General features: G+C 45.1%; 1 protein-coding gene across 7 annotated transcripts in view; it reads right to left on the bottom strand.

The window, feature by feature from the left end:
* The window catches only part of NIN (ninein), a 114,770-nt gene that overhangs the window by 40,146 nt on the left and 55,791 nt on the right, over window positions 1-18,833 (bottom strand). For all 7 annotated transcript variants that reach the window (XM_050954589.1, XM_050954585.1, XM_050954588.1 and 4 more), the window contains exons 8-17: window positions 18,198-18,344; window positions 16,882-17,049; window positions 15,331-15,467; window positions 12,565-12,705; window positions 11,674-11,848; window positions 9,615-9,725; window positions 8,662-8,751; window positions 4,544-4,691; window positions 2,503-2,624; window positions 621-1,144 (exon numbers count right to left, since the gene is read on the bottom strand). In XM_050954589.1, the coding sequence (XP_050810546.1) occupies window positions 621-1,144; window positions 2,503-2,624; window positions 4,544-4,691; window positions 8,662-8,751; window positions 9,615-9,725; window positions 11,674-11,848; window positions 12,565-12,705; window positions 15,331-15,467; window positions 16,882-17,049; window positions 18,198-18,344 (1,763 nt within the window). The remainder of the gene's footprint in view (window positions 1-620; window positions 1,145-2,502; window positions 2,625-4,543; window positions 4,692-8,661; window positions 8,752-9,614; window positions 9,726-11,673; window positions 11,849-12,564; window positions 12,706-15,330; window positions 15,468-16,881; window positions 17,050-18,197; window positions 18,345-18,833) is intronic.

The following is an 18,833-nucleotide window of genomic DNA, read 5'->3' as shown; positions in this document are numbered from 1 at the left end:
TCAATAGTTGGATTTTTCTTTTGAGACCCAGAGTTACATTTAAGAGACAACCTGCTGGGATTAAAAAAAAATCTACTTGCCTGGCAAGGAACATAACTCATGCAGTATTCTCAGAGGCAGGTCTTACCAAAAATAGGCACCAGCTGATTCACATGAGTGAAACCCTCTCAATAATGCTTCACATGAGAGCAAGGGGTCTCTTTGAACTGATCAACTTTCGGGTTCTGGGCCAGAGATTTAGCTCTTGGGTTCGAGAACCCAAGCTGTAATTTTAAAAACTCTTCAATAAAGACGCAAAGAATGTAAAGGGCATGGACACTGAATGGGATTTACCAATTAACTGTGCTTTAGATCTTATTAACTAGTTTGATTTTATATCTGTATTTATCTGCAGTCGAACTGAAACCACTAATATTAAGCATCCAGTGTAAAAAACAGAAGAAAAGGCTTTTGGGTACCAACAGATTCACATATAACAATAAAAACAGTTCTTCTAGTATAGTTTATACTATTAGAACTTTAAAGAAGAGTCAAAACAGATTAAAGATCAGGAATAACTTCTGAACTAGTTCAGACTCAGCAAAGCTGCCTAGCAGATAGCCCAAGCAGTGCTGTCTCACCTTTCTTCTTGGAGTTCCTGTTGGTGTTCTTCCAGCAATTTGTGTTGCAGCTCTTCCATCTCAACAGCATGCTTTTCTGTCAGGCTTTTCAGCTGCTCATGGAAACCACGTTCTACCTCCCCCTTTTCTTCTTGCAGGGTCTGCACCAGAGCTCTCATCTTTTCTTCCATCCAAATACCGCTCTGAACCAGCTCCTCCCGCTCTCGGTTAAAGCTCTCTTGTACCTGCTCCAGCTTAACCCGGAGCTCTTCCTCATGTCCTAGCTTCAGCAGTTCTTGGAGATTAGCCTTTTCCTTATCAAAGCTCATCTGTAAGTCATTTCTCTCCTCGTTACGTTTACACTCAATCCTTTCTCGTTCCTCTCTGAGCATCGCTGTCTCTCCCTGGAGTGCTTCAATTTGGGTTTTAAGGGCACTTATTTGCTTTTCCATGGTTTGCCTCTCTTCATTGTATTTCTTAGCCATGTTTTCTTGCTCCTTTTCACAGTGGGCCTTCATCTCAACTAGTTTTTCATAATGGCTCATCTGTGTTAAAAGAAAAATGCAGTGCTTTATTTTCCAGCTTACAGAGGAGCAATATTCTCATTTGCACACTGGTATCTTAAACGGCCTTTCCCCACAGAAACAGAATAGGAATGCTAGAGCAGTCAGCTCGATTTCTTAATGTGGCAAGGATAATATTTACACATATACAAATGAAATTCATGTTACATGTTACTGGGAAACCAACAAAAGAAAGCGTAGACCATGTGCAGGGTCTCAACTGATTTTTATGAGTCAGGAAGGGAAGGTCTAGACCAGAGTTTGTGGTCCTGATTTAACTTTAGTCAGCCACACTTTCAAAATCCTTCAGTTAAGCTTTTCATTGTTGAGTCACCAAGAAAGTAAATATATTAAGCCATGCAAAAGAAAAGAGATCTGCTCTTCAAGGAAAAACTGATTTCCAGAAGCAGCAAACTATTGTCTCTCTCCCCTCCATGCTTCCTATCCCCAATTGTGGGGGTCAGTTTTCTTAAATTACAAACCCACCGTGTCTGAAGCCTGGTCTACACTCGGAGGGAAGGGAATCGATCTAAGATACGCAACTTCAGCTATGTAAACAATGTAGCTGAAGTCAGCGTACTTAGATCTTCTTACCACGGTGTCTTCACTGTGATAAGTCGATAGCTGATGCTCTCCCGTTGACTCCGCCCGCGCCTTTCACCATGGTGGAGTACCGGAGTCGATGGGAGAGTGCTCAGCGGTCAATTTATCGCATGTATGCTAGATGCGATAATCGACCCCCACTGGATCAATCGCTGCCCATCGATCCAGCAGGTAACGTAGACAAGCGCTGAGACTCCCTTTTATAGTTGTACTGTAGTCATGAATGGATGCAAATTAGGATTATTTTCAGCTGGGAAGGTGGGATAAGGAGATAGTCTGAAAGCCCCCACACTACCGCAGCCTGGGCCACAGTTTAACATCGCCAGGCTGCTTAAACTTCACTTTTATCAACTTTCTATCCAAATTAACAATTGTTCAAATTAACAATTGTTCCAATTGCTCCAACTACTCAGGTGACTAATTTGGAGGCACCATTTGAGTTTCCTGTGCTCTACAGACCAAGAGTCCAAGTGTACAGCAGGAAGGCGTTACTATTTTTTACTTGCTGGTAGATGGCTGTTACACTACAGCCTCATGAGGTGTCCTGCCCTCCCAACCACAGAGGGTGAGCGCTGCACTTGTGCTGGACGAAGGAGAGAGGTAAGAGGCCAACCACTGGCGGTTGCAGGTCAAATGGCAGCAAGAAAAGGAACAGCCAAAGCCACGCCCCTTCCAAAGGAACCATGAAAGGGATGAGGGAATTTCCGAGGCTTTATTTGAGTATGAAGATAGCTTACTGTGTCTTTGAGCTCCTGTTTCAGATGCTGCAGCTCCTTGTGGTGTTGTTCCTTCATTCGTTCAATGACCATTTCTGCTTCTATGCTCATATTTAGTGGATTGCAATCTTCAGAGCCAAGCCCTAAAAAAACCCAACAAAACAAAAAAAACAACGCATGTGTTTTCTTGAAGCCCCAAGTGACCAGATGTTCAAGCAAAGCACCTCACCACCTACTCTCCTGGATTTATTGAAACTCAAGGATGTCAGTTACAACAGCAGGATTCTGTAACAGCCCAGCTCAGGCTCAAACCATCCCAAGGCACCTGGGGCAAAGCAACGTCAAGCTTTCATTTTAGTCTTAATGCTTAACACAGTGACTGACTGCTCTCCAGTGGCAACACTTTCCCTGAGGTTAAATATCAGAATGGCGGCCCCACTCCCGGGCTCTCACTGAACTGCCCACAGGGCAGATTTGGGTGGAAGGGGAGGATGGAGGTGTTGTAAACCCTGCATTAAGCTCACCTCTACAGTCTCCCTATCCTGGAGTCACTGGGCACACGTGTCATCACCCAGTGGCAATCTGAACAGCCCTCAGACATCTTTGACTTCTGCCAGCTGAAGCCATAGCCAAGAATCATTGCTGCATACGAGTACTGGAGCCATTCCCTCTCCACCAGTACAGCTGAAATCTCTATGCCAGCTTCATGTCACCAGAGGTTCCACCTTGCAATGGGGCAATTTTCCCTGGACCAGATAGGTCAGCTCTGGGACCTGGCTCGGCTGGCAGCTTGGTGTGGAGCAGCTGCACCACACTAAGAATATGTCTTCACTACCGGCCGGATCAGCGGGCAGTGATCAATCCAGCAGGGATCGATTTATTGCATGTAGTCTAGATGCGATAAATCGATCCCTCAGTGCTTTCCCGTCAACTCCTGTACTCCAGCACCGCAAGAGGTGCAGGCAGAGTCAACGGGGGAGTGGCAGAGTCGACTCACTGCAGTGAAGACACTATGGTAAGTCGATCTAAGTACATCAACTTCAGCTACATTATTCATGTAGCTGAAGTCGTGTAACTTAGATTGATCCCCCCTTAGTGTAGACCAGAGCTAAAAGAAATGGCCCATCATCATCTGCCTGTTCTCATATTGCTTTGCTGGGATGGTGGTCGTGATGGTGCAGGATTAGATAGGTACCAAAAAAGTTGCTTTAGTTTAGTGAAGGAAAATATACGTGTTTTGTAGATTAAGGAAAATAAATGGGTTTTAGCAGCCATAGGAAGGCTTTGAAAATACAGGGAGAAAAATGTAAGTGGCAAGATCAGTTATAAAAATGCTGCACTTAAAATGTGACTGATAAGAAAGAGAAGCCTCTGATCACCAGGAATGGCATCCTCTAGTTTGCATAATAAAGAAAACATTGTTCTGTGTTGCCCCAGGAGTGACCCCTAACACACCAATGTCATCCCAAAGAGGGAGGCCAAGCCATAAAATCTTGTCTGCTCAAAGCCGGCAAAGGGGTCAACCTCAAACTCCCCCAGACTGGTTCTTAACTAAAGATAGCAACTGGCAAACATCACTTGTCTGTATAAAACACTGAGCTCTTAAAGGGTTCTTTACTAGTACCTGCCTGACCAGGTTGGACCCGCCCACACGGGTTTGAGTACCTCTGGGTTCAGTCCTTCTGTGAGTATTCTGATCAAATGCTCATGCTGTGTGTTGCAATAGCTTATTATTTCGGCTTTTAGACGTGCTTAGAGCAAGTGTATAAACATTATCTGGCTTTTAGATTTCATAAACGAATTAACAGTTGACTTGGTGTTGTGGGAATGTCCTGCCCTACTACGACTGCTGATATTTCTAGCGCGGGGACTGCTCCAAGTGTTTGATTGTCTGGGATTTCCTTATGTTAGTAAGTTTCAAGTTGTGCCTAGTTCTGGCATAACTCCCATTTAATCCATCTTGTCACAAAAAGTTCCAGAGCCGAGAGATCCCTATAATCCCTCCACTAGAATACAGCAGAAGAGCCTACTCCAAAACAAACCTAGAGGAAATATCCTTTACCTTGATCAGGCTCCACACCACCACTTCCCCCATTTTTCATGTCAAACTCCTCATGCAGCGAGCTTTCCAAAGAAGGCCTAAATATTCTGCCTTGAGTACGATACTCTTCCAGCTCAGACTGGAGTTCATCGATCTGGTCTTGCATCTCCTGAGTAAAAACACACCAGAATGAAATAGAGCAAGTCACGGAAACAGATATATTGCAACATGACAGGACATTCAATCTCGTAAAATAAACCACTCTGACTTGCCAAAAATCTTGGAGTAGCCTAAGAACAGCACTAATTATCCTCCCATCTGCAAGACCCATGGCTGTCCTCTTCCAAGTTCCAACACACACAGATAGCTCAGTGAGTAAACACACACCTCGAAGTTATCAGCACATTCATACTGAATGTACACTTTGTGTAGGAAACATATGAAGCTTTCATACCCTACATTTTGGCCTGTTTCTCATTGGTTGTTACCCAGAATACAATGTAGGAACCTTTCAAATGTAACCGTGAAATATCTGCAATCACTCACAGGGGAACCACCCTTCTGCTGTGACCTGGATATGAAAGTTACAGGCGGTGATGCCCTCACTGCACATTAATTCATTTACCATCTATTACTTTTGCCCAGTGGCCAACAGGATATCCTGGCTCTGTGCCACATACAAACACACTGAGCACATGGCATTAGCGTTTATTGGGGCAAATGAGTACCTGAGCTAGTATGCATGTACACTAATTCCTGTGCATTTGGAAAATGTCCATGAAATGAACCCTGACATTTCACTCCCCCAACCTCCTCCCCAACACCTTCAGAGCTGACAGTCCTTCAAAGTAGCGGGCTGCATATTCCCATAAGAACATGGAGAGGCAAATATTTGGCCTGCAGACACCATCTGAAAGAAAGCAGGTATGAATGTACCTAGTTCTACAGGGTTTTTGGCTTTAGCTCCCAAATTGGTGGAATCCCAGAATGGCAGCAGAGTGACAGTACTGCTGTGGATTAAATGTCACCTAAAACCAGGGCATTCCGTGTGAAACAAGAAAGCTCATCCATTCTGCTTTGAATATTTGCAGCCACAGCAGTCCTTAGAAAGTGGATAAAATTAGAGTAGATATTTTGGGGACACAAATTACAAGAATTTTGAATCAGGGTGGGTTGATTTAAATCACAGCGTTGTAAATCATGATTTAAATCAGCAAGCAGAAAACCGTGATTTAATTTTAATTGTGTTTTGCATTTGTACTTCATTTACCTAAGGAAACGTTGAGTCTGATTGGTTGGTAATCAGTAAAACAACAACTGAACATACCCTTTTTGTTACATTTGGCTCTTCCTTTTGATAATGTGGCAGAGCTCTGACTTTGCTCCTGTGGGTCCTGCGCTTCTAGGCGGTTTATGCTAGCCTCAGTGGCTCACTGTGACCCTCCACGTAGCCCTTTTCTTTCTAGAGCCAGGGTTACAGTCTACTGAGGCCAGCAAAGAGGTTGGTGAGAGAACTCCCACAGTCTGTTGTCCGTGGGGGCTTATTTCAGAACAGTTTAGCCTCCTGTCCTGACAGGGGCCTGACTTCCCCTCCGAGGAGATGTTCCTGTAGTGGTGGGTTGGGGGGAACCCGGGCCCGCCCTCTACTCTGGGTTCCGGCCCAGGGACCCTAATGGTAGCAGTTGTTGGCAGCCAACCTTTCACTGCCAGAGTTGCTACATTTCCCTGGGCCACTTCCCCACAGCTCTCCTGCTTCTCCCTTCTTCACCCTTACCTTAGGGCTCCTTTAACCATGGTTTGGGGGTGTCTTCATTAACCAGCCCTTCAGCCGCACTTCCTCTCCTCTGGCTCCCTGGCTGTCCCCTGCCTGACTGGAGTGAGCCCTTTTTATAGTATCAGCAGGGTCTTAGAGTCAGGTGTTCTCATTAGCCTGGAGGAGCCCCTGCTCTGGTCAGTCAGGGAACAGAAAACTATTAATCCGGTGGCCAGTATATCTGCCTTCTGCTATACCCAACTGGCCTGGGTCTGTCACACTAACCAGGAGGATATACCAGATCTAGAAACTTTTATTTAAGCAGTTGTGTAGCATAACTTACTTTTAAATCATTCTTAAATTTTATATTTTTTATTATGTTAGAAAATGATCAATGATGCATCTCTTATTTACTAGATGATTGTTTTTCCTGCAATGTGTGGATTGCAGGAAAACAGTCATCTAGTATTCCAGCTCTATTTGAATGCAGATTTAAAATCAATTAAAATGCACAAAAATGGCATTTTAAAAATTAAATATGTTGGATACATAAGGAAAATTGATCAAAACATGTTTTGCATTTAAAACTAACTGATTTATTAAACAAAAGTAGTAATTTTATCTGTAGTTAGTGAATTGAATGGATTGTTTCTGGCCATGTCTTTCAAGATTTTAGAACAAATAGATCTCATCCTCTCACACCTACTTATTCACATATTGGAAGCAAAAAAAACACAACCCAAAAAAACAAGCTTTCCTGCTTTAACTCCCAATAGGTTTCTCAACTTGGAATGAGCTCAGGGGTTCTCAAACTTCATTGCACCGCAACCCACTTCTGACAAAAAAAGTTATTACATGTCCCTGGGTGCAGGGAGAGAGGGCTGCAGCCCGAGCCCCACCACCCCGGATAGGGATGGAGCTTGGGCTTCAGCTTCAGACCTGGGTCCCAGCAAGTCTAATGCTAGCCCTGGCAGCCCCATTAAAATGGCGTCTGGACCCACTTTGGGGTCCCAGCCCATAGTCTGACTAGCTCAGTGGTTCTCAATGAACTGAACTAGTTAACTGAAATGAAGAAAATATTCTCTCTGCACCTGCAGAAGAGGCTGCTGCCATCAAAAGCTAGCTTAGCACTTCAAAAAACTCTGGTTCCAGGTGTTAGCCAGGGACATCCACCAGTTCAGTGAGTTCACTTTCTTTACAGGTTGGCAGCCCATGTGTACGGCTTAGTATTGTTTTTTGGTGCAGTTTAATTTAAATGATTTCAGTAGATTCGAATATGTTTAGGTCTTAGCGTGAGTTGTCAAGTTCAAATTTAATTTCAGATTTCTTTTTCTGTAATCATCATTTATTTAAATTTTAAGAAAACTGATTTTTTTTATTTAAAAAAAACTATTTTCATCCACCCTGGTTTAAATGCATAAGATTTCAGGCAAAAAATGCTTTCTTTACATGCAACTGTTCTTTGGCTTGTCTCTTGGGCAGCCGAAGGTGGTAGCGAGTTTCACAATGTGAGACCCAACTTGTTCCAAAGGCCAACAGCCAGAAGGTAACTTTTGCCTGGAACTGTATTAGGACTGGCTAACACAAAAGGCTTCATATCCCAATCTTAATTATCAATCAAGGTACTCCGCTTTGTCATGGTTATTTTCCTTAAAAAGCAACAGCTAAACGAGGGGCTTTTAGGTCAAAAGCCTTGCATTGGTCTAACAAGGGGGGGCATTATACCTCTACCCCAATATAATGCGACCTGATATAACACGAATTCCGATAGAATGTGATAAAGCAGTGGCCTGGGGGGCAGGGCTGCGTGCTCCGGCGGATCAGCATGTCAGGCTCCAACACGCTGCTTTGAGTGCGTGTTAAGGGTGCCGGGCCGGGGCTGAGGAGTTGGATAAGGGGCCGAGTGTCTTAGGGGGCAGGAGGGGTTGGATGGTTCAGAGATTCTGGGAGCGGGGCAGTCAGGGCACTGGGAACAGGGGCATTGGATAGGGCGTGGGAGTCCTGGGGGTGATGGTCTCTGGAGGGCGCAGCCCGGGGACAAGGAGCAGGGGGGTGCATGGGTCGGGGGTTCTGAGGGGTCAGTCAGGGGGCGGGAAGTAGGTGGAGGTCGGATAGGGGGTGGGGCCAAGCATGTTTGCTGACTATTAATAATGGAAATGGTTGAGGCCAGAGCAAGTCCGATATCATGCAGTTTCACTTAACGCGGTAAGATTTTTTGGTTCCCGAAGACAGCGTTATATCGGGGTAGAGGTGTATTTCGTTCATAGAATAGCAAACTCACCTGCATCTTAGACATGGCTCTCGATTCCTAGAAGAATGATGCGTTAAGTACAGAACTGAGATCCAGTACTGAAGTTGGTGTCTCCCAACCCTTTGATTCACTCACCCTGCACTGCTGTTCATACTCGTTTTTCATTTGTACCAATCTCTCCTCCTGCAGGAAAAACTCGGCACTGCTGGGATCAAGGTCGCCGAACTACAACGCAACATGAAAACAATCTAGTTAATCCTCCACTGTGAATAATCCTGGTGCAGAATTCAAGGCCAGGCCCCAATTCCCAAGCATTCCAATCAGGCTGTGTTTTATTTATTTATATAGAAAATACTGTTAGAAGGGACAGACAGCAAGAGAGCAAAACAATTTCCTAGGCAACAGACTAGCTGTTATTTCACAGTCCCGCATTCTCATTTCACTAACTAACTTCGGTTCCAGTGGGTATTTTTATTTTTAGCCAATAATATATAATGCAACTATAGAAGTAACCATCCTGAAAGGGTAATCTGTTTAAATGTAGGAATCGTTTACTGGATTAGAGGCACAGAAAATTCTACACTGTTACATCTTTTAAGAACATTGACAAATGTTAAATGACCAAAAGAGGATCCAATCCTAAATTACAGTGCAGGTTATTATAACCCAGCTAATTTGTTCTCCCCAATTTTTAGCTCAGATTTAAGAGTGCAAGGGCTCCTAATGTCGTGTCTTTATTTAAGGCAGGATCTCAGACAAGGATCCATGTAGGTGTGTCTATGTGACTCCCTTTCTGTGACTGGGACCAAAGAAAACCAGCTCTGCAGAAAAGAGACAGTCTCCTCTGGGATTTGGAAAATGCTTCACCCACTTTAGGGTACTACATGAAATAGTAAGTCATTTACTGATAATTTAGGAAAATATAACCTGCATTAAACACTCAGACACAGTTGTCAGAGTAACCAAGGTCCACTGTGGTCAGGTTCACAGCGAAGGTCTCCTGGTAGCGGTTAAATCAGCACCAGCCAGCCACCCTTTAGGAATTTGCTTTCTATTAGAAAGGCACAATGGAAGGAAGGGAGGCTCACCTTCTCGGCCAAGACGTTTTCCAAGTTCCTTTGCAGTTTGCTTGTCAGGCTCTCATACTCTGTCAGCTTCTGTCCAGTCTCCAACAGCTCGCTCTCTAAACGGCTGCTTTCCTAAAGGAGAGGTGATCGTAAAGTTCTGGCCTATTTTTGTTTGTTTTAAAAAAAACTTTCTGAACACTGATACCCAAGAAAGTCCACGGTCAATCAGGTCAGAAGGTACATTTGTCTTGCCTAGAAGTAGGTCCAAGCCTGGCTTCTGACAGATACTGGTACAAATGTCAGTTACGAACATGAAGTGTGAATTTGTCTGCTGGTAAAAAATGGAAGACTCCTCTTGTCACACCAAAGTCACGAACAGGAAGGCCTGAATCTGCAAGCAGCGTATAAAGTGAAGAGCAATCCCTAGTTCTGTCTTGAAGCTCTTCTCCCTAGTATTCCCTGCATGCATCTGGCCAACAGCTGCCTAAGGAGGAGATGACAACTTTCCAGGCAGATGAGGGGATTGACATCAGCAATATCTTTAAAGGCCCTCCTTCCCCACCCCCAGAGCTTGTTTACGTACAGCCTGCTCACCTTAGTTTGTTTTTTCAACTGGGCAGAAATAAACTAACCATGAAGTTTGAGAGTGAAGAGTTGCCTGATCCAATTGCATTCAGACTAAAACTAGATCATTTATGAGTTTGCTATTTCTAAAAACATTTTGGAAAGGAACCTGAATCTGGGGCCTAAATACTAATGGCCCCAGCTCAAAAAACACAACCCTGCAGTCAGACTGTTTTGAGAATACAGATCCAATTGGAGAATAGGTTTATGGGGGTTTCAAAGCTGTATTTTAATATGTCAAGACCTTAGCAGTAAGATGTTTCCCCTGCTAGCTGATGGCCAGATGACAAAACAGACAGCTAATCAAGCAGAATTTACTCCTGGGGGAATTCTGCACCACTGCACATGCACAGAATTTATGTCCCCTGCAGATTTCTTTGCTTCCCTGCAGAAAAATGATTTTCTGATGGGGAAGCAAAGGGAACCCACAAGAGCGGTCATGCGACCCTCCCCAGCCATGTGTTTCAGGTGCCCAAGGCAGCAGACAGAGGTAAATCACTGTGGGCAGGGGACAGGACTGGGGAAGACCAGGCTGGTGGCTCCTACCCTGTGCCAGGCTCAGTTGCTAATCCCAACTGGGCTGGGGAGGACAGGACTTCCTCTTCCCCTGCACGGCATCTGGGGCCGGGTCAGACCTACCCGGAGATTTCTCCCCAGCTGCAGGAAGCTCTGCAGCCCACTTCTCTCCCCACTTCCTGCACCCATCGCTCCTCAGCTGCAGGGGGGGGGGGATCGCTGTACAGGGAGCTGCTCCCTTATCTGTCCAACCCTCATAACCACACCCTCCCACTGAGCCTCACACTCCCGCACTCAGAATGCCCCCTACCCCAATGAGCCCCACTCCCCCTGCACCTGGACCAACTCGATGAGCCACTCGCATCTGGATCCCCACCCCACACCCAGAGCCTCCGCCAAGCTCTATCCCGCCCACACCCAGGCCCCCCCACTGAGCCCCAACCACCTTGCAGAGTCCCATTACCACTGCACCCAGAAACACCACCCAACAAGCCCCTGTGCATCCAGATCCCCATACCCAGATCCCCCATTGAGCTACCTGCATCCAGCTTGCCCCACAGAGAACCCTCTCAACCCACACTTGGATCCCGTCATGCTAAGCCCCTTCACATTTGGATCCTGCTACATTTGACAAATAAAATTGGCAGAATTTTTATTTTCTGGCGCACCATTTTTAATTTTTCGGCCCGAATGCCCTCAGGAGTAAGAATAGCCCATCTGGTGTCTGGGTTGACAGGACATGTACATGCTGCATATCACAGCTGCAGAGTCTGGGACCCTTATGACATCTAGGCAACAGCCTACCCAAGCGAGCCTACACCTATACAAATCATGCTGCTAAAGGTAATTTCATCCAGCCCAATATACACAGTCACTGATTCTCGTAAGGAGGGCTGAATTAATGGAGAAAGTTCTGCAATTTCAGCCAGATATTTGTTACCTTTAGGGAAAGGGTGAGCCGATCGCGGACATAGTTCTCTTCCGTTTTCACCTTCTCAATCTCCCGCTCCAGCTCCAATCGCTGTTTGCCAGCCTGCTGCAGGATCAGCTCTCGCTCCTTCCGGAGTTCGTTCTTTAAAGTTACAGTGCGTTCTTTGTACTCCTCATCCAGCTTCCTATTACCACAAGAGAGGATGGTAAGAAGAATGAGCAAACACCGTTTAAAAGCAAGTCGGGTAGGAACAGTCACACAGAAGCAGTTGGGTCTTACACCAACAACTCCTACATGAGAAAAAAAGACTCAAGGGAGAGAAAGCAGAGATGCACAGATCAGTAGCACACCCACCCACCGGCCGTACTGTACAATGCTGAGCGACATGCACATCCCAGGTGATGTTCTGCATAAGCCGCTCTGTTTTTAGGATTAAACTGGATTTCTGTCTCGCCAATCCAAATCTTAAAGGTAGAGTTCAACAAATTATATTTGTGGAAAACAAAATGTAACACTTCCTGCCACCTAATCAGGAAGGCAAAATGAGAGCACGAAAATCAGGTGTGAGGACCCTGATGCCCAAAAAAGAGGGAACTGTACAGATGGAACTGAGTTGCAAAGAGTTTGAAGACCTTTGGTACTGTAGAAATGGGTGGTAAGATCAATTTGGATAAGCCCCCTGAGCCCCTCAGAAGGCATGCATGCGCACAAACATGCATTCTTCAGCCTGAAGTTTTCTTTAGAGCCCCACACATGCAGCAAAACAATTATTTCATTTTTATGTACAACCAATACTGTATAAACTTGCAACGACCAAACAAAAGGGAGAGTCCTGTGCTCTCCGATCACTCCAGCCCCCTTCACGGCAGCGAAGGCGGAAATGCAGGTGGGTTGCCATACCTGAGGTTGTATTCATTCCGGCGCTCTATGGTAGCATGGTGGTCGTCAACTTCCGAGGCCATGAGAGATTTCAGTTTTTCAGCTTTTTCCAAATCTGAGCGCAGCTTCTCTTTTTCTCTCACCACTTGGTCAACTCGCTCCCTATCGAAAGGAAGGAATCCTGGATTATACGCCCTTCCCTGGCTCCCCAGCACCCAAACAAGTCACTCACACATCTCGAGGCCTGAGGAATATCCCATTTTCTCCCCTGCTATACATCCCTCCAAGTCGTAGCTACCTTCCTCTTGGTGAAAGATCAGATGCACTTGTCTCATCAGTTCTAGTTCTTCATCAGAGTGGGCACAAGTGCATTGTTGCCTCAACTCTTCCTGGCCAAGACAGACGAGCCTAGGAACTGCTTTGGAGTAATTTAATTTCCTGCACTGGTGGAGCTGTACCACTGGGCCAGGCCACCTTCTGTCCCATTCTTTAGTTTTCACTGTTTTGATTACCTCTGTCACCTCACTCTTGTGCTGTACCCACCGGTCAACTGGATTTGTTTTTATTACTTGGTCTCTGTTGGATTGACTACATTGGACAGCTCCTTACGGGAGCTCAGTTTTCAATTTGTTCCATCTCTCCTGGCAAGTCTCATCCCGGAGTGGAGGTAAAGTAGAGCGGTTGAAGTGTACAGACGAGAGCTTACCCCTCAGTGCTTTGCTGGAGAACGTTCTTTCCTCTGGGTCTTTTATATTCAAAATCTCTTCCAAGACAAACCCGAATGGCAATGTAGTGAAAAGATGTGACCCTCCAAGCACTGGCAAAGGGATGACTATCACGTAAACGCAGCTCCCATCAGGCCTGACAAACTCACTATACCTGCCACATTGCTGTCGTGGTATTTATCCATAAAGAATGTCTTGTAAAGGTATCAAATAAAAGCTCGTAGAATGCTGGTCATCACAAGCATTGAGAGATGGATGTATGGGTGTCATGCAAGGAGTTGTGTCTATGTGCTAAAAATATGTTTAAACTAGGTAACCAGGCAGGGATGATAAACAAGTTTTTCCCCAACAAAGAAATGTGTGATCCGTCTGCCTAGGCCTCTGAGGTAAATTAAGCACAACAAGGGGAGATAGATTTGCAGGTAAGTCAACAGGAAGAGCCAGGTTGACTGGGGGATGTGAAATCAGCCTGGGAAGGCACCAGAGACTAAAGCCACAGGGAGTTGTCTTGTGTTTGGGGAAAGAGAAGCAAAAAGATATTTTTCTGATGCATTTCATGAGGAACACTCCTGGTGGAAGGGAGTGATACATGAAAAACCTGGCTCCTAATTTAACTGAAAATCAGCAAGCTCTGCAAAGGACTCTGAGAAAGAAACCGTTTGAGACAAAGGATTGTAGTCTGCTAAAGTTATGTTTAGACTCTTAGAAGCATATTACATTTTTGTTTTATATGTAACCAGTCCTGCGTCCCCTACCTTTACTCCGTGTCACTTAAAAAAATTCCATGTTTGTTAATAAACTTGTCTTTGTTTTATCATAAGTATACCTCAGCACTGTAATATTAAGCAAAGTGTGAACTCTTAGCTGAATCAAACAAGCTGGGTTGTACCCTGCCTCTTTGGAGATAATGAGCATGGTAAGTTTCTTTGAGTGTCCAGTACCAGGGCTGGATATTCCAGGCATAGGTGCTGGAACTAGGGGTGCTGCAGCACCCCCTGGCTTGAAGTGAATTCTATTATAAACATGGTTTACAGTTGGTTCAGAGGCTCACAGCACCCTCATTATACAAATTGTTCCAGCACCCCTGACTCCAGGGAAACAATCTTCCAGGGGCTCAGGATTTGGAGTGCAGCAAGTGTTACCTGTCTGGCAAAGGAGAGGCTGGCAGAGTCCAGAGAAGTTTGTCGGAGGCGGCTAACAGACCAGAGTGACAGGGAGCTGCCCCCAGTTCAGCACGAGCAAATCTCTTTCGCTGAGGTAGAAGGGTAACAAGGTGTCTCATGGTTCTGAGCACCCTGAGAAAGTGTCAGTTTTGTACATCCTGTGTGCTTGCACTGCATGACAAACCCACGTAACACTGGAGAACCATAGCTAGTCAGAAGCATTCAAGGCAGCAGGCATCAAATCTCATCGTCCGCAGCACAAGGCAGGGCCGGCTCCAGGCACCAGCTAAAGAAGCTGGCGTTTGGGGCAGCCAATACTAAGGGGCAGCCCTCCAGCCACTATTGGGGCGGCACGTCCAGGTCTTCTGCAGCAATTAGGCGATGGGTCCCTCAGTTCCTCTTGGCGCGAAGGACGCGCCACTGAATTGCCGCCAAAGATTGGAACAGTGCAATTAGGCTGCCGCGGCTGTTTTTTTTTTTTTTTTTTTTTTTGCTGCTTGGGGCAGCAGAAAACCTAGAGTCGGCCCTGGCACAAGGGCCATAACTATTGATGTTCCTTGGCTGTTACTGTTTCCAGCCCTTTAGGAACAAGCAAGAGATGCTCAAGAAAATCCTCTCTTGTGGTTTTGTTTTTTCGGACGTCTGAGCGTGCTTTCCTGTGAAGCTTTGCTTCCACTGAGGTATGTCGCTTCTCAGACTCGAAATACTCAGGCTAATGAGAAATTCGGAGGTGATGTGAAGCACCAGAGGGTATTTTGTCAAGAGGTACAAGTTTTCACACCGTTTTAGGGAGATGTTCTCTGAATTGTGGAATAAGCAAACAGTATCTAAACTCCTGCCCGGCCACGTAACTAGGACACAAGGGAGCTCCGATGGAGAGTGAAACCCTGCCAACTTACAGTAAATGTCTGATCTCCATTTTGAAGCTGGCCAAGGCAGCCTGATGGGTTCCATTCTTGGTTATCAGGAGCTCATTTTCTAAGGCCAGAGTCAGCTCCGTCAGGTTGACCTTCCCATCCAGGCTAAAATCCAAGGCCTGTAAAAAAGCAACAAGTCAGCACAAACGGGGCAAACTTCCCTTCTCCTGTAGAAGCTTAAAATGAAGGTGACAACAGAAAGCTGGAGAAGCCTAGAAGTGGCCTGCGCTTGGTGGTGAATCTGTTCTGAATGGCAGCTCCGCAGGGATACAGAAATGTAGCCTCATCTCCCTCCCAAAATTAAATCCATGCTGTGGCAAAGGGAAAGGAGAGAGGCACAATTTCCAGTTAGACACACAGTCAATCAAGTGCACACACGAGAGAAGTGGCAGATGCATTTGTCTGTTTACTGTAGGTCTCAGCTAAACTGCATTTGTTTTTAATTTAAATGCGGCAAGATGGATGATTGAAAATGATCTTCCCAAACATTAAAAAAAGTCTCGCAATAAAGGTAACTAGAGAGGTAGGTTAATTTGTGCATGACCCCTTAGCTTCAATTAACTTGTGTATTTAATAATAAAAACCTCACCTTAATTAGATCACAAAGCCCATTGCTAGTAATTACAATGGTGGAAGCCTTTGATGGGCCTCCAGTTACACTTTATTTTAACTGAAGTATTTTACCATACTTAAAATGATAAAAAACACTGTGTGTAAAGGTGACAGAAATCACACGTTAATGCTAATAAAACCAGATAGGAAAAAAGCTAAAATCTAAAGTAATCAAGCAGCAAATGAAAGAGAAATTAAGGAGCTACATTTCTCAAATGCCAGTCTGGCTAAAAAGAAAACAACTGAAGTTTTAGGACTAGGACTTGGCTTGAGCCCAAACTGAATTTCCTTGCCTAGGGCTGATAGAGTTTTGGTGCAAGTGTTTATAGCAGCCAGCAATGCTCAAACTCAGTGTAACATTGACTGACAGACAGGCGAAAATTCTTACAGTGTATCCCGTGTCATAGAATCAGGTGCCAAGAACAAGTACAGGAAATTCTCCTTTAGCTTGTCCACAGCTTTTGAAAAGGTAGCCTGGGAAGCAGTTTGCTGCAGGGTGAGCACATCTGTTTTGCAATGGATATGAACATTTTTATCCTCTGGATATGGAACACCCAACATGAGCCAGGATCTCAAATGTTGCTCTCCATTTTGTTATGTGCAACAATTTAGAGCATTCTGACGCTGGAGTATTTGGTTTGCTGGCGCAATCTGGTATTTAGACATCTAAATCATTACACCGACCCCTGGAAGTATAGGTGGCCTGCTTCAGGAAGGATGGAAAGCTGCCCTTTGTGTCACCTTAAAACCCGTTCACTCCGTGGGATTTGTCACTTCTCATTTCTCTAAGCCTTAGGAAGTTACCATGGATATCAACATCCCTGTTGTTCCCAGCACTGCATCATTTTAGATTAAAAGGGCAGATCCAGAAGCAGCAGTGTCCAAAATCAAAACCAGGTGACTGAGGATCTACCCAATTACCGTGAGGATTTCATGGCCATTCTCGATTCCCTCTTCGTGCCACGTGTCAAGTACTCGCTCCACAGAGGCATAGCCCAGCCCGTCATCGAGGCTGGAGAAGACTCTGAACCCAATCGTACTAGTCATCGCGGACAGGGCAGTGGTGCGTCTCCCACTTTCATCGAAGGACTAGAAGAGAGGAGAGATGGGGTTCTGCAAAGACCAGCTAAGGGCAACACTGGACATTTCCTACTGCTGCCAAAAGAAGGCGGCTTATAAACTGAATTGCCGTAAGGACATGAATCTTCTCTCAACTGCACTGATGTAGCTCAAGAGTAATTCCATTTAACCCATTGAAACCCCAGTCTAACCAGGCCCTTGCTGTTAAGTTTCTAGTGTAAAATAAAGGAGGAAAAATTCTACTGTAGCAAGATAGGTTCTCAGGCTGATAAGAGTTTTACCCTGTTGTAATTACACAACTATGGGCAATTTTGGTTTTGAATGTTTTGTTGCTCCCCCCAGAACGGGTGCCTCAGGAATCCACTCGCACATTTGCCTTTGCTGGCCCTTCCTCCCCACAGACCACATGACGTTTCAGTGGAACAGTTGCCTGGTGGTGCAGGCTTTCACCTGATCACTCTGGACCAACAAATTTTTTTTCCAACTTTACACCGTGGTATCAGGAGCATACAAGTACTTCCATAAGAAGTGACCTGGCAGTGGCTTATCCTGTTCCCCCACACCAAAGCAGTTTACTCCTCTTTACAGCGTACACAAAGATGACCTTTGTATTCACGATGGGCACAAGCAAAGCCAGATGCAGCAGTCGTTTTAACCAACCCCAGCTTGGCCTGTGACATTCCTGCTGACTTTCTGGAGTCAGATAACCAATGCCTAGGGAGACCCTTTCCCCAAAATAACGTGTTCTCTTTTGTGTAGAGATAACATGGAACTTGAAACAGTGACCGCTTTGGTCCCCAGTTCTTAGACCAATGCAATATTAGTCTGGTAACACCTGGGGGTCCACCAGCAGCAATCAGGTGCCTGCATGGAGAAATAAAAGCACGTGGGGCATGACTCAATCTCCACTGAAGGGCTCCGGCTGACTTTAAAGGACTCTGGATCAGGGTCCTAGTCTAATGTGGCGTCAGAGAATCAGGTTAGAGATCAAGAAGGCCTATCAGCAGAATCAGGCAGCGACATCTACCTGAACACTTCTCTTATTACTACATTATCTAGTCTCCCCACCATCCGGGACTAGCTGCCATTAAAAACTGTCTAGCATTTTAGTCGAATGATGCTATTTTCCAGAGAAATACTGTCCTAGTGCTTCTCACCTGCATGGAGAGGTGCCGTTTGAGTTGTCTGTATGGGGTAGAAGCTGATGGCGTAAGAGATTTTCCTTTTTTAAATAAGCCATAGAAAAAGTCCTCTATGCTCATTGTGCCATCTTGTTCAAGATTATGGAACACCTCTTCAAGCACCTGAAAGCAATAAAATACAGTCAACGTCCTTTATACACATGGAGCACCTCTCAGCTGCATCAACATGAGACACACTTTTACAGCTCAGCATAAACTGGTAGAATTTTGTTTTTTAAGTCTTTTGTGCAAATGTCATTTAAGGAGCAAACCAAACAAATTACTCAGTATACCAGATTAATAATAATAATAAATGAAATGGCAATTACTGTATTGTGAACAGTGGCTGAGTCACAGAAATACCAAATACAACTACACTGAAGCCTGTGTACCAGCGCATTTTTCCCCTGCAACATTTTAAGCTGTTCTCCCCTCTCAAAACACGGTTTAAAGAATTTCAGTGTCTCGAGGGGTAGTATATTCAAAGAACTATCTTCTAGAAAATGTTTTCTCCATTACTCGGGGTTGGTCCTGCTCTGAGCAGGGGGCTGAACTAGATGATCTCCTGAGGTCCCTTCCAACCCTCATATTATATAATTCTATGCTCCCAAA

The sequence above is a fragment of the Gopherus flavomarginatus genome, chromosome 5 (assembly GCF_025201925.1).
Source record: "Gopherus flavomarginatus isolate rGopFla2 chromosome 5, rGopFla2.mat.asm, whole genome shotgun sequence".
NCBI classification, from domain to species: domain Eukaryota; kingdom Metazoa; phylum Chordata; order Testudines; family Testudinidae; genus Gopherus; species Gopherus flavomarginatus.
This window is presented reverse-complemented; position numbering and strand designations above follow the sequence as displayed.